At 40.8% G+C, this 24,547-nt stretch overlaps 1 protein-coding gene across 1 annotated transcript in view; it reads right to left on the reverse strand.

Moving 5' to 3' along the window:
* TSHR (thyroid stimulating hormone receptor) overlaps positions 1-24,155 on the reverse strand; it is a gene marked incomplete at both ends in the record, with an annotated part of 165,525 nt that extends 141,370 nt beyond the window's left edge. Inside the window, one exon of the mRNA XM_080809177.1 lies at positions 23,986-24,155. Within this exon, the coding sequence (XP_080665303.1) occupies positions 23,986-24,155 (170 nt within the window). The remainder of the gene's footprint in view (positions 1-23,985) is intronic.
* Positions 24,156-24,547: the final 392 nt, after the last annotated feature.

A 24,547-nucleotide genomic window follows, 5' to 3' on the forward strand; every position in this document is an offset into this window, starting at 1 on the left:
CAAAGTAACAGCTGAACAGGTTGCGGTTTAGGGTTATTTGTCAGACTCATATCAAGTGCATCTTCTTCTAGTCTGACTCAAATGAGAAGCCTTTCAATAGGGCATGCAATCCGACTTTCCAAGGAGCCTTTGAAGGGCCAGAGATCACAACTGGAAGTGTGGGGTGGGAATGGGGGAAACAGAAGTGGGAGGGAGTGGGTAAGCTCTTTCTTATGAACTGCCCTAAAGCATGGATTTTCCAAATAGTCTTCCACAGATACCCCACATGGCTGTGCATAACCTGCTGGGTTCCTCGTGGCTCACCTGGAATGAAGCAGCAACCTGTGTACTGCTTTCCAGCCGTCCCTGCCTACTCCTCCTTTCCCTCATTCTCACAACAGCAAGTAACCCCTGCGTTAGACTCTGTTATCTGGGGAACCCACAATAGAATGGCTGTTGGTTAAAAATACCTACTTACCAGCACTTTAAGGGTTCATTTCAATCCAGGATAAATATGTGAGCCTCCTGTATGCAAAGCACTAGATTAGGAACTAGAAGGGAAGCAAAGCTGAACAGAGTTCTGTATCTGACCTAAGGCACTAAGTCTAGAAGAGAAGACAGAACATTTGCATAGACATAGCTCTAGTGGATTCTGGTGGATTCCACTAGTGGATTCTAGTGGATTCGGGAGAGTTAGTTTCCAGGTCTGGCTCAGCTAGTCCCTGGCTGACATTTAATTCTGAGTGAAATATTTGTTCTCTTTGGGCTTCAGTTCTCTTAGCTGTAAAACACAAGGTTATATTAAATAACCTCAAAAGTTCCTTCCACATCTAAAATTCTGTGATTTTACCAATTCAGTCAAAGAGAAGGAAGACTCTACCCAGTTCTGTATGACAAGTGCATTCTCTGAATCCAAGGGCTGTGGTAACTGGGGCTTTAGACACTTGGGAAGTTTTTATGAAGAAGGAGGTATATGGGCTTGAAGGATTTGTGGAATTTTGATGGGCAGGTAGGAGGCAGATGGGCATTTTAAGCATGAGGAAAAGCAGATACAAAGGAATACAAAAGGAAAAGTATAATGCACATTCAGGAAGACCAGTGAATAGTTCAGTCTGGTTGAAATAAGGAGTAGATAGGTATCTAAACTTAAGAGACTGGTAAAGTAGAAAATGGATGACCCAGCTGCACACTAAGTTTCAGCTTTATCATGTTTTCTCTGATTCAACATACTTATAGAACACTTTCTATGTTCCACGTAGTGAGTGAGGTGCATAAGACACAGAAATAAATAAGACATGGTGTCCTCAACAGGCCTGCGAACAGTGGGTGGAGGAGTGAGAAACGCTTAGAAGTGAAACTAGTGTGCAAAATTCTGTAACATAAATAAAACTGAGGTGCAGAGCATGAAAGTATGAAACATCTCAGAGGTACAATAACAATGGAGAGGCAGAGGAGGGGTTGATAAGAGGATGATAAGAGGTTGATAAGAGGATGATAAGAGACTATAAGGATAATAGGAAAGAGAGAAGAATGAGCAGTTTTGCTGATAAGAACATAAATTTGTTTTGATGTTAAATTTGAGGCCCTTCCAGAGGGCCAGAGAGAAATGTCTAAATAGTAGAAAAAAATCTCGGACTATGACTAGGTTGAAATGCTGAAGTAAGAGATTGAGGTATGAGTATATTTTCTAAGTAACTTGTGGGCCTGGGAGGGATTGTCAAGGAAGAAAATATAGACAGAAAAGAAGGCCAAAGGGAACGCCTGAGGGAATGCTCATGTTTAGGATTCAGAAGAAGTAAGAAGCATGAACCAAGAAAAGTTAAGACTATCAGAAATGTTGGACAACCATATGATAACCTTTATGATAATCATAAAGGATATCAAGGGAAGAAAGAATTTCAAGAAAAATGAGAGGTTGGACAAGATCAAAGTCTTCCCAAACTTAATGGAATGGCTGCATTAAAATCACTTGGAACATGTATTAAAAACATGGAATTTGTGTTTTGATGGATCTCTCAAAAACTACCAACAATAGTTGTCTTAGGGGAGTGTTAAGAGGGACTTACATTTTAGCATTTTCCCACCAGTATATATGGTTTAAATTTCTACTAGGTGATATTTTACTAACTGAACAAATAAATTGAAATGCGGATTTCCAGCCTCTACCCCTACCTCTCACCTCTACTCTGTAAGGATTTTTAGGGATTGCTCAGGGACCAATATTTTTAATAAGTTCTTCTGGCAATCTTAATCTGCAGTCAAATTTGAAAACCCCTGAAGTAGCGAACTTCAGATGGAGTATCCAATTCTTAGAAGAAATATGTCATGGGTATATAGGAAAGGAAAGAGCACTGTTTTCAAATATCATAAAAGACATCCTTGTAACCATGGGACGATGGATCATGCAAGTTTTGGCAGAAGGATCGGGGGAGAAGTCAATCTGAAAAGGGATAAGGAATGAATGAACAGTGGCAATGAGGAATATGAGAGTGAAAGGAAGATACTAGAACTTAAGAGGTAACTACAGCAAGCAAAAAAGGTTAGCAATGGTAATATAAGCTAATTGAAGTGTCAGTCTGCCAGTTACCAGGAGACAATAGAGAGCTTCCAGCTGAGTGACTTGGTGGAGGAATCCTAGGTGAGTTGTGCTGTCAATTAAAGAGTGTGGAAAGTTTTTAAAACAGAATGAATACAAGAAGACTGAACCAAGGTTGAGGTCCCCACCCAGAAATGAGCAAGCAAAGGCTTCAGAGGGTCACCAGAAAGTAAGTGAATCAGGCAGAAGTCATAAAATGCAGACAGAGTACCAGAGTGCTACAGCATAACTGCCTCATAGAGGACCAGTACAACTTTGGAAATGGCAAATGGGAAGAACCAGAACTGCTTTGCCTGGCTTTAAGAGGATTTGCAGATGCAGGAATGATGAGTTGAATAGTACTTAACTGAAGAAGATAGAAATACTATCTTGAGAGGGTGTCAAGTACTAGGGGAGGTTTTATTGTTTTGCTTTGCTCTGTTTGTAAGGATAAAGTAGGCTTGAGCAAATTTATTTGCAGAGAAGAAAGAACTTAAAAGAAAGGAAAGGTGATAATGTATGAATGATTGGGAAAAAGAAAGGCTGATAATGGAATTTTCATAAAGACAGTGGAAATTTTCAAGAGCTTTCAAAAATAATTGTGTTCAACAATTACATTCTAATTCCTGCAATATGCTGGGCCTTCAAGGTGGTTTGGAACCATTAATTGAGAGGACATTCTTTACCATCTCAGAACCTATAGTCTAATTTAGAAGATGATGCAAACACTTAAACATTCAACTGAAATAGCCTGATAGAATGAGGAAATATGCAGTGCTAGATTAGGTCTATGTAATCTAGATTTGAGAAAGATCCAGGAAATCTTCCTGGAGAAACTGATGTCTAATTTATATCATAAAGTTAATAACATAGGCTCTATTTCTCCTTTTCTTTACATAATGTTTTCAATACCCAAAAGCCACTGAAAAAATAAATATCTGTAGAATCAATAATCTAGGAACTGAAAGATGGAGACTTCCTAGAGTCTGCCCAATCCAAAAGCCTCCCTATTGTGGCCACCCATAAATGCTGGAATAGACAAATTCTTTCAATGAATAGCTGTAACTCCCCAGAAGGAAGAGAACTTCTCAGGCATCCAGAGAGAACTACAAACAGAATGGTAAGCTTTGTGAAAGCTCTAGGAGCAGGAAGTTTATAGTGGGGAAGAGTTCCCCAAACTCAGTAGCCAGAGAGCTTGGCTTTTAATGCTGACGCCAGGTCAGAAGAAGAGACCTTGGCATATGTGAAAGGCAGAGGTGGTATTAAGATACCGCTATAAACTTCACTACATACTTAGTGAAAATATGAGATAGAAGAGATCTGCCTCCTGCCCAAAATTTGTATATCCCTTGCATATGTTCTGTATTTAAAAAATATTCTTGAGAATCTGGAATCATGGTCCTATCCATGGACTTGGGTGTTTGGGATAGCATTTAAACTACTCTCTGCTTGAGGCATCTCCCAAGCTGAGATAGTAACATGAAATATGTTTCACCTGAGTGGTGAAATCCCTAATGTTGATATCCTTAATGTTGGTCCTGATGACTCCTGCTCTCAACCCAGGCTGTACAAAATTCTCAAAGATACAGTCATGCTGAAGATGAGCTCATAATTCAAAATTATACATTAAGAAGGTAACAATTCACCATGGAAGAGTCAGTAGACCCAACAAATAGCAAACTGAAGTCCCCAAGAATTTCAGAAAATAGAGCAATTTCATAGTGGCTATAAAGTTTATTTAAATTAATCCAGGACATAAAAGACATAAATAAAACCACAAAAAATTAAATATAAAAAACACAATGAAACACAACAGAATAAAGAATACATGCATTCATACTGGATGGATTAAGCAGAAGAGCAGTCAGCTGAAGAATAGTGAACTGGAAGATAAAGTTATGGAAATTAGACAAGAGGCAGCCTGTGGAATGATTCATGCTCTGGGTTTGGAAAAGATGCATGTCAGGGATAGGCTGGGGTAAGAATGAGAGAATTGAAGAAAAGCAATGCATCCATACAATCAGCTGACTTCAATTAAGTTGTATTGAAGGTACTACAGACAGATAATGAAAAGCCGAGACAACTAATAAACAATTGAGAACTAGATGTGAAAGCCCTTATCTAGTCAGTGGGAAATCAGAAAAAGTGAAGACCAATCTCAGGACTCACACTTATGCTTTTATTTATCCCTCAGTAGGAAAATAGTCAAATAAATTACAGCTTATTCATTCAGTGGAATACTGTACAAGGATGGCTCTGACCATATTTCCGTTGACATGTAAGACTGCCAGCTTGGAGTAGGGGCTGAGCAGGACTCTGCACTCCAGTTGGGTTATATGACATGCTAGACTCTACTGTGTTGGAGGTGTCGACAGGAAAAAGAGAGTGCAGTGTAGAGTTTAGGTAAGCCTTCATAAGAGACTCGTAATGCAGTTCTACAGAGTTCTGGAACAAATCCACACATCTGCAGTACAGAAAAACAGCTCTTGGTATGCTACTGGGCCTTCAATCAAATGAGACAGAACATTTGACTATGGAAGCCAAGTGACCATGCATCCTAAATTGTCCATTATGAGCTGAGTTTTCTACAACCCACTTAATCATAACATTAGGCAGACTCAGAGGCAATTAATCAGATGAAAGGTATCAAGGATCAAAGGTGAGCAGGACTATGAAACATGAATAAACTGTATAAGCTGGTATCCTAGACCTCCATGTCAACTACTAAGATTATATCACTGTCCCTTCTTTGGCTCACAGCTATGGCTGTATGAAGTGTCCCATGTGAGCCAGCTAAAGGAAAATAACTAAAGCCAGAGCTTGGTTAGTGGGTCACTTTGTAAGTAAGTAAGTCAGTCCACCCAAAATGGACATGACCTGCGCATGGAGGGGGTCCTTGAAAAACAGCAGCAAGGGAAAATCTTCCCAATGGGTGGATTTCATCGAAAAGTAGCCTAAGATAAGAATATATATGAACTCACCAGCAAATGGATTAGTGAGCTGGTCAGATCCTGGGAAGAAAAAGGCTAGAAGACTGTAGAAGAAAAAGTCTGGGCTAGATGCATGAGGATGAGTATATGGGAGTAGGCATGAAATATGAAGATATTTGTATAAGTTATTAATGACCACCATAAAGCAGTCACCATAGAATAAGCCTTGAATAATAAGACAAAATGACTTGATCAGTTAAGAGTAGCTAGTCTTTGTCACTGGCCACCCCAAAACTAGCACAATTGGGACATTAACAGAGTGGAGACTACATGTCAATAGCAAGGATACCCACTAACCACGGCTTATTTGTCTACTACCACCGTTGAAAGTCCAACCAGTTAGCAACAGAATTCAATGTCGCACTATTACTTGAGGGTACCATATTGTGGTAAATTGACCACATTGAGCCCTTTCTTCCTGAAAGGGCCAATGGCTTATTGTCATAGCAGTAGACACTTACTGTTGGTAACTGTTCACCTTTCCTGCCTCTGTAACCTCAGGCAAGCACCACTATCTGGGAGATTTCAAAGTATGTGACCCAGGTATATAATCTCATGTAACATAGCATATAACCACGGGACCTATTTCACAGAGAAAGAGATAGGGAGGTAAGTTCATGGTCATGGTCAAGTTCACTGGTCATATCAGGTACCACATAATCCAGAAGTAATTGGTTTTACAGAGTAGTGGAATGGCCTGCCAACAGCACAACTTGTAAGCAATACTCTGCTATGGTGGGGTATCATCAAACAAGTTACATATTAAGTCACAAATCTCTGGATGTTGTGCCCTATTAGGAAAACTATGCAGGTCTGGAAACCAAGGAGCAAAAGCAGGAGTGGCCCCAGTTGCCTTGATATCCAATGACTCACTGAGGGATTTTGTGTTTCCAATCTTTACAATTCTAGGCTTTGCAGGGAACTAGAAGCAATGACTGCCACCTGGGTATTTTGGACTTCTTATATCCAGGGACCAGTAGACTAAAGGAGGAGTTACTATGTGGATAGGAGTAACTGATCCTGATCAGTGGGAAGAGGTAGGTCTTCTGTGACCCAATGACAGTAGAGAGGAATATATGTGGAATCCATGTAAGCCACTTGGGCATGCCATAACACTTGCTCAATTATGACTAAAATGAACAATCCCAGCAACGCCCACCTGCAAATAGTACAGTTACCATGGGTTCAGACCCCTTAGAAATAAGGGCTTGGATCATACCAGCAGATAAGGCATCAAGGCCAACAGTGGTAAAAGCCAACTATAAGGGGAATTTAGAGTGGATAGTGGAGAAAGACATAAGCACCAGTTGTGGCCTTGACATCAACTACAGCAATAGGGACCAGAGTTCATCCCCCAGCCTCTCTTTTAAATTCCTGCAGCACGAATGACCCATTGGAATCCTGGATGCTCTGCTTGCCAAATGTGTGGGGCAGTAGATCATAGCACGGGGTGCGGGGGGGTGCGGCAGCCATGAAGATGAGCCCCCATTCAGTAACGCACTTCCATTGACTCTGTTAGGTTGCTTTCGGTAGTGTGGACGTTTTAATAATATTGATTCTTTCAGTTCATGAGCATGGACTATCTCTCCATTTGTTTGTGTCATCTTCAATTTCATCAATGTCTTATAGTTTTCAGAGTACATGTCCTTCACCTCCTTGGTTAAGTTTATTCCTAGGTATTTTATTCTTTTTAGTATAATTGTAAATGGAATTGTTTTCCCAATTTCTCTTTCTGCTACTTCATTATTAGTGCATGGAAACACTACCAATTTCTGGGTATTGATTTTGTATCCTGCAACTTAACTGAATTTAAGAACTATAGGGGTGCCTGGGTGGCTTAGTTGGTTAAGCATCTGCCTTTGGCTCAGGTCAAGATCCCAGGGTCCTGGGATCAAGCCCAGCATTGTGCTCCCTGCTCAGCAGGAAGCCTGCTTCTCCTTCTTCGTCTGCCACTTCCCCTGCATGTTCTCTCTCTCTCTCTCTCTCTCTCTCTCTCTCAAATAAGTAAAATCTATAAAAAAAAGAACTATACTCAACTTAAAGAAAATGTTTTAAAAAGAATGCACTTGATGCTAAGATGCAAAGGGTGCACCCAGCACTCCTAATTGGCTCATATCTCAGTATCTGCCCTCATTGTGCAACAGCTGCCCTACCTCCCGGGCTGATCAGAGATGCACTTGGAGGTACTAGGCAATCAAGGAGTTTGATGTGGTGGAATCAGAGGGAAGTAGTCATCACTACAAAAGCTACCATCGGTTCAATCCAGGAAAGGATCTAAAAATGTCAGCTGGATTTTGCAACCAAGGTTGTTAGTGACTTTGGCAAGAGCCTTTTCAATTGAGTAATGGGAACAGAAGCCGGATTGCAGTAAGTTAAGGAGTGAATGGAAGTAAAAACTTCAAGAAAGCAACTTGAGAAAAGTCTTTATGAACATTGCGCTGCAAAGGAAAAGAGACAGATAGGTAAGCAGCCATGGCAGATGGACTAAGATGTGAGAACCATGGAGGAATTTTGTTTTAGCAGGAAGAAACCTGAGTGTGTTTAGACAACAGTGGAAAGAATCTGGGAGAGGAGAAAGAGGGAAAAAGTCAAAGAAGGGGGTGAGGAGAGGAGGGAGCAGGGATGCAGGTGAGGACAGTTCTCTTGCATTGTTGGAAGAGTCGAGGACAAAAGGACGGGTGGAGATGATTTTAAATTGCTTAGTTTTTGTAGCTTTGTTTGTTTTTACAATCTAATTTTCTCAAAATCCCTGTGTGATAAATCTGTGTTCCCCCAAATATTTGATAAAGTATAACCTCCCATATTCTTACTCTGTTGAAGGATAAAGTCTATCCCTAAATAACGAAGATCACCTTGTACACTTGAACAATTACTTCTTTGGTCTTTGCAACAGTTCTCCAAAGTAGGACAGAACGATCCTACAATTTCATTTCACAGATACAAAAGATGAGACACAGAAAGATTTAAGTGCCTTGCTAAAAGGCTCATCAACAATTTCCCTATTAAGTTTGACCATGACTTTAGCTGACTTAACTTCATTCAAGATATTTCCCCTCCCTCTGTTGCTATTGAAAATGAAGATACTGGATACGGTATAAAAAGAATTCATAGGGGCGCCTGGGTGGCTCAGCGGGTTAAAGCCTCTGCCTTGGGCTCAGGTCATGATCTCAGGGTCCTGGGATCCAGCCCTGCATCGGGCTCTCTGCTCAGCGGGGAGCCTGCTTCCCTCTCTCTGTCTCTGCCTGCCTCTCTGCCTACTTGTGATCTCTCTGTGTCAAATAAATAAAATCTTAAAAAAAAAAAAAAAAGAATTCATAGCTCCTCCAAGCCACCCTGGGTCTTTTTGGTCATGAGATACATACTTTCTATAAAATGCCAAGTTTCTTACAAGTAAAATGAATTCTTCGTAAGTACCTTAGAACTTCTATTGTCACACAGAACTGAATCAGACAGAACCTTAATAGGTTCTTTCACGCTTCATAGCGCACATTTCAGAGCTTCTGGCTTTGTTGTTTTAGATTCCAGGGATTGAGAATGATTGTGAAATGGCAACTTGGTTATGCTACATAAGAAGGTCAGCCAAGCATTAAATAGGGGCATCTGGAGAGTTTGGAAATCCTAACAGGTTTTCCAGCCAAACTCTGACACAGAACAGAGAGATCCTTACAGATTTATGGGCCCTCCTGGGACAGAGGACACCCCCCCACTCCCAGCTAGAATTTCAGTCACTTTACTGACAGGAACTCCCCAGGGATGAACATCTCTGGAAGAAGATAAGCAATCTTACAAATATTGAAAATGTGCTTTTTGCACAGTGGACAAGTGTTTGGTCTTAATAGCTGTGCAATCGTTAAGCAGACAGCTGCTGAATGGTCCCTGTTGGAAGCGTGCCCTGTGCAAATCAATATAATACCCACACCAAGGGTTAAATCAGACCAGGTCTCCCACATTCTCGGACCCACTCCTGCATTTGTGATCCTAGTTAACTGTGATCAGGCCTTATTCTGGTTTACCAGGTATTTCATGTACACGCTAATAGCATCACCTCACATGATCCCCCACGACGACTCCTCCATGATGTGGGCATAACAGATCTTACCCGTTTGGTCATCCCGTGAGTTGCACAGATTCTCCCACACAGTGAGTTGGTGGAGAGCTAGAGTTTGGCCACTCATCTTCTATCTCCAAGTTCCAGAGTGGGTCGGGAAGAAATAGCTGAGAGGTAAGCTCCAGGAAGCCTCAGGGAAAGAATAATTTTTTTTTTTTCCATTTAACCTTTTTTTGTTGTTGTTGTTCTTAGCAAATTTTCTTCGTTGGCATTTTGGTTAAATTGTTAAATTTAACCAAATTTAACCAAATTGGCTCTAAGATATAGAAGCCAATATGATTGTAATAAATACCATTACAAATGGGATATTGTTTGAATTCTGCAATTCACCTATAACAGACAAAAGCCCTTTGCATAAGTACTGGCTTTTAAAATGGTAAAACAGTAATGGATAATGGCTCATGCATGCTACTACGTCACCTCTTTCTAGAAGCATTGACTAAGATTGCCATGGTCTCCAGAAGGGATAAGCACATGGTGTTGCTCAGCCAGCTGGCTAGAAACACTCTCCTTCATAAGATGGGTACTCTCAAAACCTTTCGACATGGGAAAGTAGTTTTGTAGCTCTAAGACTCTGAGAATAACTATGAGAATTTTTGACATTCCAATGACTGTATCTAAGATGTAAGGCATTTAGACATGGAGTGGGACTGCTCTCTACAAGAGGGTGCTAGAAATGGACCTGCGTGAAAAGTCCTGAAAGTACATAAAGCTTGACCTATTTACATCTCTTTTCCCATTGGGCCACTTGTCTGATGGCCCACATTCTCTCTATTCCTGCAATGTGGAGGAAACATGAAAACATGTGCAAGGAGCCAGGCACACAGGTCACATGTTGTATGATTCCATTTATATAAAATGTCCAGAATAGGTAAATCCATGAAGACAGAAATCAGATTAGTGTTTGCCCGGGGGTATGGGGAGAGGAAGAATGGGGAGTGATGGGTTAATCAGTACAGATCTCCTTTAGAGGTGATGAAATTAGTTTGGAACTAGAGTTGATGGTTGTACAACTTTGTGAATGTACTAAATGTCACTGAATAGTACATTGTATGAATTTTGTCATTTGGGGAAGGGGTGGGAAGGGAAGGAAGAAAAAGGAGGGGAAGAAACCAGATTTAGGAAGATAGTTATATAGTAGAGAGAGCCTTGGATTTGGAGCTATGGGATCTGAGTTTGAATACTCTTTCATTTACTGGCTGTAACATTAAAGATAAGAGAGATGACATTTCTGGGTCTCAGAGTCCTCACCTCAAGTAGAACCAAACAGAGCTATTGTGAGTTCCAAAAGAGATATCATATATGAAAACACATAGCAAGGGGGCCTGTGTGGCTCAGTTGGTTAAGCATCTGCCTTTGGCTTGGGTCATGATCCCAGTGTCCTGGGATCAAGCCCCATGTTAGGCCACCTGCTCAGTGAGGAGTCTGCTTCCCCTTCTCCCTCTGCCTCTCCACCTGCTTGTTCTTCCCCAGCCCACCGGTCAAATAAACAAATAAACAAAATTAAAAAAGAAAAAAGAAACACATAGCATGGGGCTGGTCACAGAGTTGACACAGTACATAATTAAGGAAAAAAAATATCCCAACAGTGACGTATTTTAAGGCAGTACACAAAACCCATTTAATTCACACTATAGTTCAACCTGTGATTATGTAATAGAAGTAACAGATTAATAATTCATAGGAGATAATTATGACAATTTTCAGAAATCCAAATACTCTAAAGAACTATATGTTTTTGTAATTGTGGTTTATAGTTTATTATTTTGGCATTAACGTATTAGTTTAAACCTAAAAATTAATGCTATGGTAAATTCTTCACTCCTGGACTGTGTTTGAATTACGCCAAAAGTAACTATTTCATCAACTTATGATGCAGATTTTTGAAAGAAAAAAACAGCTCTGAAATGAGAAATCCACTGATTGAAAGGGAGGCTGGATCCCTTTAAGGAAATTTTTCAGTGTCACCCCAGAGATGACTCTCAACAACCAGGTGAGACTCATTCCTGTGGATGTCTCCCAGCGCTGGTGCAATGGGCGTGAATGAAATGGCCATGGTGACAGGGATGGAAGTCCAGCATAGGCTCCTTTCCCATCAAATCTCATTAAGGTCAGCCTCTGTGAGTGACCGAACTACCAGCAATATGACCCTACACGGCAAGGCAAATTTCCTCAAAGAGAATAGCCAGTCGATTGGTGGCAGTTTGATTACACTGGACCCTTTCTACCTGTTGAAGAACTATTACTTTGGACTTGGGTTTGCCTTCTCTGACCTCCTTGCCTCCACTAGAGCCACTATTCAAGGGCCTGAGCTACCAGTATGAAATCCTACACAGCACTGCAAGAACCAACCACTGCATACACTGCAGCAGCACAACACTCAACCCAGAGACACATTTCTTGGGACAGAAGGTGCAATAAAGGACACATGACAGTTGTATCGACTAATCTTACCACGTTCCTAATCATGAGTGTCTAAGAGAATGGCAGAATGCCATTAAAGGCTCAGCTAAGGTTCTGACCTGGGTACAAAGCCTGCAGATTAGGGATCTGACCAAGGAAGTATACACACAGTACCAATAGCCAATATACGCTAGAATACCCATGGAGCTCCAATAGGATCTAGGGGTGTTGGTAGGATTGGCCCTTCTCACCATCACCACAGTGACTTATATTTAGAATCTGAACTTCTTGTCTCTGTTCCTACCATATTAGAGGTCCTAGTTTCTGGGTAGAAAGATTACTTCTTTCATAGGGAGCCTGATTCTATAATGAGCATCTGGTCATTTGGGCTCATGATATCACGGACGAATGGGCAAATAAAGGAGCGTCTGTACCGATAGGAATAAAAGAACCATGAGAAGCTAGGGTAGCTGTCATACATCAGCAGTGAGGAGTATGTCTAGAGCCCAGGGATTTCACTGGGCCATGTCTTGGTTCCTCTATGGCCAGTGACAATGGTGAGTGGGAAAGAGGGCAACTATAGCTCATAAGGGCAAGGCAATCAAGGGTTTAGAAAACTTGCAGTTGAAACTCTGGGTCCTTCCACTAGGCAATCACTGGCCAAAGTCAAGCCAAGGGTAAGAGAAATCTAGAATTGGAGTTGAAGGGAGATATGACTACCAATTACAGTCTTGGGATCAGCCACAGCAGATTTGACTTTAGCTTATTTCCTTACGCAGTCCCTCTTGCATTATTAATGTCTTTGCAAAGTTTGCATTTTGGAGGGAGCTCTGTGGCAGTTTGGACTTGTGTCCCCCTCTTTCTCAGAGAAGACATAAGAACATCTTGTTTTTACAAAATAGAAGGTCCCATATTTTAACATGAGAGCTAGATATAATGGAAAGCTTGGGAAGATCTGAGTGGTTCAAAGGATAAACTACATTGGAGACCTTTTAATATAACACTTGAGATCCTCTCAGCCTTACCTGTCCTATTCTCGCCACATTGAGGCCACCAGATCCGTGTGAGTGTCGACTAGCTCCATCCAGGTGCAACTGACAGAGCTGCATCTCAGCCTGTCTCATGGTCTGCTTACCTTCCACCCTGGGCATTTCTGCTACCATCCAGAACTCCATCAACCATGCGCAAGAATCCTGGAAGGGTGGTGGTACCACTCTGATCTGTGGGGTGGGGGTGTGTGGACAAGAACTCATGGATAAAAGAGGAAGGGTCCGAGATGTATGTCGTTCTCAGGTGGCCCCTTGGGATCGGCAACCCTTTGCCTCTAGTAGCAGCAAACTCTCCTTCCCTCCTTGCTTTACTTCCCCAACTTACCCTTCCGCTCCCTGGAAACACAGTCCCCAGCAAGAATTCCCTCCCATACCCGCTCTGCTTTCTGGAGAATCCAGGCTGAGACATTCTTGGCTCCTTTCTTTCCCTTGGACTCTACACACTCTGTGAGGAGATCCCGTTGGCTTTGCCTTCATCATAAATCCAGGACTCAACCATTTTTCACCACCTTCTCTGGTAGTAAGCTGGTTGGAGCTCTCATCATTTCTCACCTCATTAACAAAGAAGAGTAGCCTCGGTGCTCCTAGTAAAATGTAGGTCACTTCATGTAATTTTGGGGGCAGGGCTCAGCATCCTTAATAGCTTCTTACCTCACTCGGGAAAAAATATACATATATAACATAACTTTTTACATTTATATATTTATATTTATTTATTATATTTATATTTTTAATGCCTTATAATGATCTACAAAATACAAATGCTCTGTCCCCCATAACTACTCTGATCTCATTTCCTACACCCCTCTCTTACTTCAGGCACACTTCTCTCTTCGTCATTTAAACATGCTCCTCTCATGTCCCCCCTGACTGTTGGTCTTTGCATTTATTCAGAATTTTCTTCCCTGACCCCCAGATGTCAGCCCGGCTTAATGTTTTTGGCTCCTTCAGGTCTTTCCTCGAATGCCACTTTCTCCACGAGGCCTTCTCTGACCATCTAAAAGGCAACCCCCAGCCTTCCTTCTCCCTGTCTCTTCCTTTATTTTTCTCCATTATACTTATCACCATCTGATAGTCTATGTTTTATTACTAATTTTGCTGGCTATTTCCCCCTGCTAGAAGCAAGTCATTTATTTTATCTCTCCAATACCTAGAATATTACTTGCATATATTAGGTGATCAATAAATATTGGTTAAGGAAAAAAAAAAAGGAAGAAAGAAAGGAGCAAACACTGACCACAATAAAATGCCACCTGTCTAGAGTAAGATTTCCAGTTATTGCAAATCTCTGGATCATGGCTGCCTGCTCAGAAATAATTGGAAAGGGTGTTGAGAGGGAAACAGAGCAGCCACAAAGCCCACAAAGAATTTGTCACAAGAGAACCCCTCATCTGTGCCCTCCCTTTAGATCTCTTATTTATTGTCATGTACAGATCTTTGCCCTAAAGTTAGCCTTCTAGTTTCCCAGCTCATAAAAAGATTAAAATAACAAAATATAAAGTGACAGTAGCTGGCAATAAGAAAAGACAGTTTCAATCCCTCTCTGGAGTTGAGTAATTACGATAATACTCGGGTGTGGGTAAAATTAAGCTAATGCCTGCGAAAATGTTAGCCAAAAGCTTCATGTATCATATAAATACAGAGATCATGTTTTTGAAAGAAAAACTGGGACACAAGGAGCTCTTTCCAGGTGCAAAAGGGGTGTGGGAAGTTTAGTTAAAATGATGATGATAAAATATTTGAATTTCTGGAATGTTCTGATGGCAAAATATTTTAAACAGGGTTGTACCAGAAAAATCCAGGTTCGATTTACATGTCACTACATGTCAGAGAACATTTATAAGATGCTTTAAATTTCACAAATGCCTGCTTTATAATTCTAAGAAAAGGATTTGCTTTGAAAATTTTTAGAACACCCTACATATTCTTAAGGATTCATACAGAAGTGAAGCAAAGTAAGTAGAGTCTGACATCAAAATGGATCACTTCAAAATCTAATTTTTATCCCTGAACAAATGGAACCATTTTTCCAACACTTAAAATTTCCTTCAATTATTTTTAATTGCGGTAATGAAGGGCAAAAGAATAATTAAGCATATCAGACAGATTCAGTGAGAATAGAAATAGGGTTGGTAGAAAGGATTTAATGTGAGATATAAGGCATAAGACACTTGCAAAATCTATTTTTAAGTGACTAACTTGAAGAATAGGCACATTTAGTGAATTTCTATGAGAAGAGCCTATTCATGGGACAGGCTCAGTGTGAGGCATAAAAAAGTAATCATAGTACTGTATTCAGGAGAAAAAAAAATATCACATTCAAAGGTCAGGAAGTTCCGGTTTATTTTTTTAAATATATGTTTTAGCGTTCTTTGTAATAAAATAAAAATATTAAGTCATAGTTAATACCAATGTACACTTCTTACACAAAAAAGTAAAGTTATTCCAGAAGATAATTTCTTAATTTGGGGGACTGTCAAGGACACCTTTAATAATCTGAGGGAAGTTATAGATTCTCTCAGCAGTGCCCTGAGCTATCTGTCTACAAATTTTCATTTAATCACATATTTCCAGGAGGACAACCATGGACTGCCAAGGAAGGCCATGAACTTCCAGTTAATGAATCTTAATCTGAAGGGTAGTTTATTTACTAGTGTCTCAGGTAGCCAGGAAAAATATTAAACAAAGGTAGAATTTCATCTACTTTAACAGGGCAATAAAACTCAAGGACTTTGAGAAAGAATGAAATGGTTTGAAGAACCCAATGGAATGATAAAAAAAAAGGGCCTCAGACCCTCATCAATGCATTCATTTATTGAACAAATATTTACTGGCAACTAATCATATGCCAGGCTTTTTCTGGGCACTTAGGATACATAATTGAACAAAGCAAACAACAAAAATCAAACCAAAACAAAAATCTTGCCTTGCGGGGAAAGACATAAATACAAAATATAAAAACAAACAAATTATGTCATATATGAAAAGGTGCCAAGCTCTATGGATCTGTTTTTTTAAAGCAGAAGTGATAACTTTTATTTTTCTTTTATTCTTTTAAAGATTTTATTTATTCGAGAGAGATAACGAGTGGCGGGGGCAATGTTGGGTCAGAGGGAGAGAGAGAAGCAGACTCCCTGCAGATAGGGGAACTGGATTTGGGGAAGCCTGGCTGTGGGTCTTGAGCCTAGGACCCTGGGATCATGACCTGAGCTGACAGAGCCACCCAGATGCCCCAGAAATGCTAAACTTGAAATAGAGTGATTATGAAAGCCTTATTGAGAAGGTACTGTTTGAACAAAAACCTGAAGGAGGTGAGATGATTAGCCATGGAGACATCTGGGAAAATAAGGTTTGAGGCATGGATAAGAATCTAATGTGGAAAGCCTGATGAACATGAGGAACAACAAGGAGGCCAATGGAGTCAAAGATGAATTATGAGTGAGAGTAATAAAAAAGAAAAAGAAAAGGAAAAAAAAAAGAAGGTCTGAATCATGTAGAGCCTTTGGGACCTCTGTAAGTACTCTGGTTTTTTCCCTTAAGATAACTAGGAGACACGTTGGAAGGTTTTGAGTAAAGGAGGGGCATGACCTGACATACATCTTAAAAGATCTCTCTGTCTGTTGTGTGAAGACTAGCCTGTGGAGGTCCAGCAAGGGTGGAAGCAGGAGACCTGCTAGGTGGCTCCTGGAATAAGTCAGAAGGGAAGACACAGGTATTTTAAGAGAGTCAAAGAAATGCAAAATTCAGCTGACACTCTGAAGGAAGTTCACTACCATCTATTGGGGGTTGCAGATTTTGAGATGATACCAAGAGACCCCTTTTTAAGTTACTGACTCCCAGTTATGATGACAATAAACAAGTTTCAGAATGTTCCAGCATGTCCCATAGGTCTCTGGACTCAATGGTCTATTAGTAAGACCTATTAGTAATTTATCTTCCAATTTGGGACAGCTTTGAGAGTGAAAGGAAGGCTATTAATTACACCTGGATAACAATTATAAGAGGAAGCACCTTTTAGATAGGGCAATCCTAACGATAAGGAATCCTAACTATAAGGAACCTAGGAAGCCAATGGATGGTACCATCAAGAACTGGAGTTCGTACGTGGTGGAGTTAGTAAGAACCCAGCTTGCTTAATGAATAAACATCTTTTGGCTTGGGAAAATGTAGAATTAAAAATAGAAATGAAAATATAAATCAGATCCATAATATTAAATTGTGATGAGTTTAAGAATAGTCATAGGGGCGCTTGGGTGGCTCAGTTGGCTAAGTGTCCCTGATTCCTGATTTCCACTTAGGTCATGATCTCAGGGTGGTGAGATGGAGACCTGCATTGGGCTCTGCACTCAGCAGGGAGTCTACTGAAGATTCTCTCTCTCCCTACCCCTTTGCCCCTCCCTTCCTGACTCCTAGGACAGTCAATATATATTTGGTATTTTGAGTATTTCTATTATTTAAACTTGGCCTATTGGAATATCTAATAGATGGGCCTTGCAATTTCAATTCAAAATGTATAACTGAGTAATTTATTTTGACTTGTGATTTAAGTTGAAAAGGAAATTATTTTTTACTGAGTTTATTTGTGGAGTGTTTACTGGCAGCTGTTAACTTTTCTAAGCATTTTATATGTACTGTAGAGGAAAAAATTGTGCTTCAGTGGAAAATTATGCACTGACTAGAGCATACTCTTCCAAGATCCTGAGTCTGATTCTATGGGAGCTCTTCTACAATTCTGTAGATTGTAGATAATTGATAGCAATGCAAATTAATTTTGTCTATAGACATGGCAAATTCTGTCCTGTCTGGTACAGCTTCAAGTGACTCCACCTCACCCTCTGATCATGAAAGAAGTTACTTTTGCCTCCATTAGCACATTCACTTCAATATTCTTCATCATAAATGTCCATTTTGTGGATTCTTCTTAAACATAATTGCAACATTTTGCTAGTTTCTTCACTATAGTGGGTTGAATAGTATCTTCCCCAATTTACATCCATCTGGACCTCAGAATGTGACCTTATTTGGAAATAGGGTCTTTGTAGGTATAATTAGTTAAGTAGGTTTCATCCTCGATTAGGGTGTGCCCTATACTCAATGACTGGTATCCTTATAGGTAGTGGGGAGGACACACGGAAACACAGACACACAGAGAAGGTCATGTAAATAAAGAGACAGAGACTGGAGTCATGCCACTATAAGCCAAGGAAAACCAAGGATGGCAGTGATCAGAAGCTAGGAAGTGAAAAGGAAGGATTCTTTCCTTGAGGGTGTGAGGTTAACATAGCCTTGTCAGCACCTTGATTTCAGACTACAGAATACCACAACTGTCATGGCAACCTTAGGAAACTAGAACACTTAGAGTTAAATAAAATCTTTAATGTGTTCAGTTTATCGCTGTAGGAGACTCATGATTTTACCTTTCTTTGAAAATTATCCTTTAACACCATTAACTCATTTATACATCCCAGCAATTGAACGAGGCAAATACTATTATTATCCTTATTTTGCAGATAAGGAAACTGAGGTACAGAGCAAGTATATAATGTTCCTGCTGGGGTCCAGAACATGCTCTCCCAAAACATGGCACCTTGGCATATTGAATAGTTTAACGTGAAAGAATCTGGGAACTGGTAGGTGCAGACGACTATCTGACCTTCCCCTAGAGCAGAGCACAAGACCTTCACAGGAGAGGTGACTTCCCTATACCCAGAGGAGAGAAGCATCCTTATCTCAAAGACCAAAGGAAGACAAGAGGAATCTGAAGTGACAGAACTTGTTGTTTCCCCCAATTTTCCACACTTAGCTTATACCCTCTTCTTGCCCTATCACATTATTTCATGACTTCCCACTCTTTATCGTACCTGATATAAAAACACTTAGGTTTAATCACTTCTTTGGGTCTTCATTTCTTTATCAGGACCTCTGAGTCCTCATTCTATGTCACAAAAAACTTATACTAAATACATTTGTATGCTTTTCTCTTGTTAATCTTTGTTGTTGTTGTTGTCACCAGGGGTTCTAGCCAAGAATTTAGAAGAATAGAAGGCAAAATATTTTTCCCTTCTCTACATTCCCAAAAGCATGCTTAGGAAATGGTAGAGCAAGGCATTCAACCAAGATGATCTCACTCCAGAAAGAGTGCTCTTCACCACTTTACTCTCCTGCCCCAATAAACAGCACTGGGATATCTAAAAACCTTAGCATTCCTGGTACTTATAAAGCTTAATGTAATGGATTTTCTAGAATTTTCTAAGTACTTGGAAAGCACATTTGAGGGCTTTAAAAGAAAATATACTAAGTCTGTACTTAAACTATGTATTATTTTCTTGAATTATTAAAATATTATTATATTATAAAATCTTCCTTGAAGTAATTATTATTATTAATTAAATTTCAAACAAAATAATACATAAATGGAAAACTGAAAAAAGAACGAGTCTTTACATGCACTACTACTTTAATGAATCAAATATTTGTTTTTAAAACCAGTTACTCTCAATAACTCTTTCTTTGGGGGGCGAGGCACAAAAGCTGCCCCCACCGACATAAGAATTCACCTTGACCTGTATTGTGTTACAAAGAAAATAGTAACAAAAAAAAAAAAAAAAAAGAAAATAGTAACATATTTTTGTCCCAAATGAATAAATCCAACTCTTTCACTGTCCAGATGAGAATTCTTCAAAGCTCTTCAAATGAGCAGTTCCATCCCCTGGAGCACCACTTTCTTACCCTCCATTCCAACCTGCAACTCCCTATGTCCCTTACTGGTTCAGGATATAGCTCAAAACCTTCCCTGAACCCAAGTTTAAGTCAGTTCCCACCCCCATTCCCACCAAGTATACTCTCAGCATATTAACACAATTCTAATTATATGTTTATGTGATTATTTGATTAATATTCAGCTTCCACACTAGATTGTAAGATCCCCGAGGACAGGGACATGTTGATGTTATTCTCCACCAAATCTAGAGCATTTAGTACAGTGACTGGGACATAGCCAGTGCTTAATAAATACTTGCAGAATGAAGGAAGTGATGAACAATGTTGAAGGCATATAGTCCCTCTTTAGTGGAAAATTCCCCATTGTATGTGTGTGTACTCTTAGAAGGACCTAGTTCTTCACCTCCCACTACAGACACCCAAAGTCAGGGAAAAGAGACCTCCCCACCTCCTACCCCTTGGCCCCCACAGCTAGGACACAGCAGGTAACCTATGGCAGACAATCAGATGCTCCCATCTAGGATGTCACTTTCTGGCTGGTGATTCAAAGTGGCAGGAACAGTTGAGAAATTACAGAAGGCAGCACACAGACAGTCCAGCAGCTACAGATTAAGGTGCCCAGCACCACAGATGTCCAGTGGCTATAGTTGTGGTGTTGTCTGTGGAGTTGTTCCAACCAGATGGTTGGCTATGGCTCCAACTCCCTGCCTGCCCTGGGCCCTGGCTTCTTTTGAAAGCCTGGATCTACACTAATTCTGTAAATTACATGTTATTGTTTCAGAACATTTATTCCCTCCTTAAGCCAGACAGAATGGGTTTTCTGTTACTTTCCATCAAAACCATTACACACACACAGGATAAAAAGGGAATAAATCATGGAATCTACAAGCATGAAGTGATGCCATCTTTAAGACACAAAATATTGGGCTGTATTTGGCAAGAATGTAGGGGCTAAAGCAGAGGGCTTCTCTTTAGGTTGGAAATCAAGTGTTACTCAGGTTATGACTACTGATTGTGACAAAACAGTTGTGAAATATGGGATAAATGCACATTTCCCTAAGCATGGAAAATAGGTATGACATGAGATTATTTTAGGTGGAATGCCCACATGGCATGAAACAATATTGAATCACACAGAGAAAAAGTGATTCCCTTTTCCATGGTTTTTCAATTCTCCTGATACCATCAAGGACAGCAAGTTGAATTGGTATCTCTTTAATAACATTCCTTTTTTTTTTTTAAGATTTTATTTATTTTATTTATTTCGACAGAGAGAGAAACAGCCAGAGAGCACAAGCAGAGGGATTGGCAGAGGGAGAGGGATAAGTAGGCTCCACACTAAGAAGGGAGCCCGAAGCAGGGCTCAATCCCAGGCCTCCGGGATCATGACGGGAGCTGAAAGCAGACGCCCAACTATCTGGGCCACCCAGGCACCCCTAATATTTCTCTAACACTTATCACTCTTCCCTTTTAACGAAAGAAAGTCAGCCTCAGGTTTAGAGCATTCACAGGCAATAGTCATGAGCTAGAATATAATTACATTTGTGTTTTCAACATATTTAGCTTTCTGGATTACCTCCTTTTTATAGCAAATCATGCTGACTTCCCATTTATTGTCATGACATAAAATTTCTAAGTATATTTCTTTCAGATAAAGAAGTGAACCACTTAAAGATAACAAGTGAATAATAACACAGGTGGAACACAGGGCAAAAATTCTGAAGATGATGAGTGAGTATCTTCTGTTTAGGAAAAAACAAAACAAAACTGGGCTGATCCATCAAATAGAGTCACAGACGCAAAAGGCAAGGAATGGAAGCAAAATCCAGAACCTGAAAAGAACAATAGCCACAATGGCTCCTTCATACACATTTCTGAAGGAACAAGTATGTGATAGACAAACCATCGCTCCACTGGATTTGGAGGGAGGGGAAGGAGGTAGTGAATGCCACCATCATTAGCCTGAAAGTGGGTAGGTCAAAGGACAAGACAAGCAAGGCAGCACTTTCTTGAGGAAGAATCCATATAAATCCAGAATGACTGTCCAACCCCATCCTCCTCCTCATTCAGAGAAGGGATGGTCCTCTTGTGCACACAGGTAGCAAGTGGTAAATCTCTGAATGAGGCTCCATCTCGCTATCCTTGGTTTTGAGGTAATATGATCTAGAATTATATGCCAACATTTAAATTTTTACTTTTATTCTACTGGCTTAATTTCCCTTAAATCAGTAATTCTCAATTAGGAGGAGCAATTTTTTTTTTCAAACTACACTGGGGAGTAGAAATAGCAGTTCTCCCTTACTTCCTACCTAGTCAGAACCACTGTTAAAATAAGAGTGAATCATACTCCCTTGTAAAGGGGGGAAGTAGAGAAGAAGATTCAGAACCACTGTTCCAGTGAGTGTAACTCTCTCCCATCCATTTACAAAACCGGGAGGCAAGTGTATGGCTAATGCAGAAAGGGACAATCTGTTTACGTTTCAGCACCATAATACATGGATAGAAGATAAGGCTTAGGGGAAAAAAAATGCTCTCAGCACCATTATAATTTGTAAAACAGCTAAGCCACGGTAACAAAGCATTGAGTTTCAGAAAAATGGTTACCCCCCAGAACAGGTTTTTAATGACAAAGGTCTGGTTTGTTTCAGCAGGAAATGCCCTCTATGACCTAGATATCTTCTTTCTTTTCCTCCCCACTTCCCTCCATCCTCTCTTTTCCCATTCCCTCCTTCTTTCTGTTCTTTTTTCTTTCCTGCCCCTAACTTCCTATTCTTCTGTGTTCTTACATTTTTCTCTCCTTTCTTCTTTTTTCCTTCCTTCCTTCCTCCCTCCCTCCCTATCTTTCTTTCTTCTTTCTTTCTCATGACCATACCGGGAAAAGCTGGGTGAGACCTGCTTTCATCTGAGAGCAGGGGGTTTCAGAGCGCAGCTCTGCGCTATTTCAAGTCTTAGCACCACAAATTGTAAATTGCATGACATTGAACAAATTGCCTCACTTTTCATGCCTTAGTTTCCCCATCTACAAAACAAGAATAGTAAAATTATCTACTCAGTTGGATTTTGTGAGGAGTCAACAGGTGAGTTCATGTAAAGTGCTAAGGACGGGAATAAGCACAATGTAATTGTTGTCTTTACATACTTGACTTCTCTCAGAAGCTTTCCTTTGTCAAAAGAGTTCTACTGCCCCCCAAAGATTTGCAAGTCACTTTGCTACTGTTGCAGATGGCTGTGGCCACGGTCTAAATCAGCATGCCTTTTCACCCACGCTTTTCATCGATTTCTTCTGTATTTCAGAATAACTTCATTCCCCAGAACACAGCCCCTCCCCTGCCCCCCATTGTTTTCAAAGTCTCCGTGATCCAGTGGATCCCCTCACTTGCATCAAAGACATCAGAACACACCTAATTGAACCCTCTCTTTTACCCAGAAAGAATCTTGCGTTTTCCCAAATAAATGATCTCACCTAATTTCACAGTTGGTGAGAGAGGGATGAAGAGAATGCAGGTGTCCTGACTCCTAGTCCACGGCTCTTCCTCCAACATTATCCTTTCTCCTCAACATTGGGCAGAACTATAAACAGGATGACTCCAAGTTCCCGTCCATGGTCAGAGCCATTTCCCTTCCATGACTTGAAATTCTGCCCCCTTTAAAGCGATCTCTGAAGGAGTGATGTCTCTGGCCTTTTTTCCTCCCCATCACACAAAGGACAATCTGAGACTAGCATATTCATTTGTTCATTTATTCATTCAACAAGCTTCTGCTTGAGCTCAATTGAGGTCAATTCTTGAGCTGCTTAATAGCAATATATATTATAATACATTATATATTAATATACAATATATATTATCATAATATTAGCGTTACTATCTCAAGTGCAAGTCAGAGTCAGCCAGGCCTCGGCAAAGTGAAAAACAGCAGCTCTTTAGAAAGAATAACTCTCACTTTCATCCTGTACCAAAGTTTTTTTTTTTTTTTTTAACCTTTCCCTGTGTTACGAGTAACTAGGGTATCAGCAATCCCAAATTTGGGCATTGAGTTCTTACTCCTTGCGCAGGCACACACACACCCCCACCCATTCTCAAGCTTTTCTGTGCAGTTCTGTCCACTTCTGCAGCTGCCCTTGGCCTCTTGATCCTACCCTCTCCTCTCCCAGGTACTCACAGAGTCTGCGTGCTGGGCGGCAGGCTGGGGATGCGGTGGATATCTTTGCAGGTGACTCTGAAGTCACCCTCCTGGTGGCACTCGCAGGGGGGAGACGGACACCCTTTCCCTGCCAGGGTCCTGGGCAGGGCAAGAAGCAGCGCCAGGTGCAGCAGGGGCGTTGGCCTCATTTTCCAAGGGTCCCAAAGCTATTTCTTCATCCTCCACGATCGTCTCGGCCCTCTGCGGCTCAGGTTCCCGCAGGCTGAAGGACAGAGGAGCGTGGGAGGAGAGAGGACTCTCTGGGGTTGTGACTTCAGCTCCCAAGAGGAGGCTGGAGAGGGGGAAAGAAGTGGCTCTTGAATGTTCTGTTTCCCTAGGCAACTGTCCACCCCAACAAGACTAATTGCTTCACTCTCGGTGCCCTGAGCCACGCAGCCCGCTCCGTCGGTTCCAGACACTCCACACCAGTCCGACTTGTCCCTTCTCCTTTCCAACCAGCCCCACGCCCTCCTCCCAGGAGTTCTCTCCAAAGCCTAGTTTAGACGCTGCCTTGTCTCTAAACCCAGTGGTGCACCTTTTC

This window comes from Martes martes, assembly GCF_963455335.1.
Source record: "Martes martes genome assembly, chromosome: 7".
Classification (NCBI taxonomy): Eukaryota; Metazoa; Chordata; class Mammalia; order Carnivora; family Mustelidae; genus Martes; species Martes martes.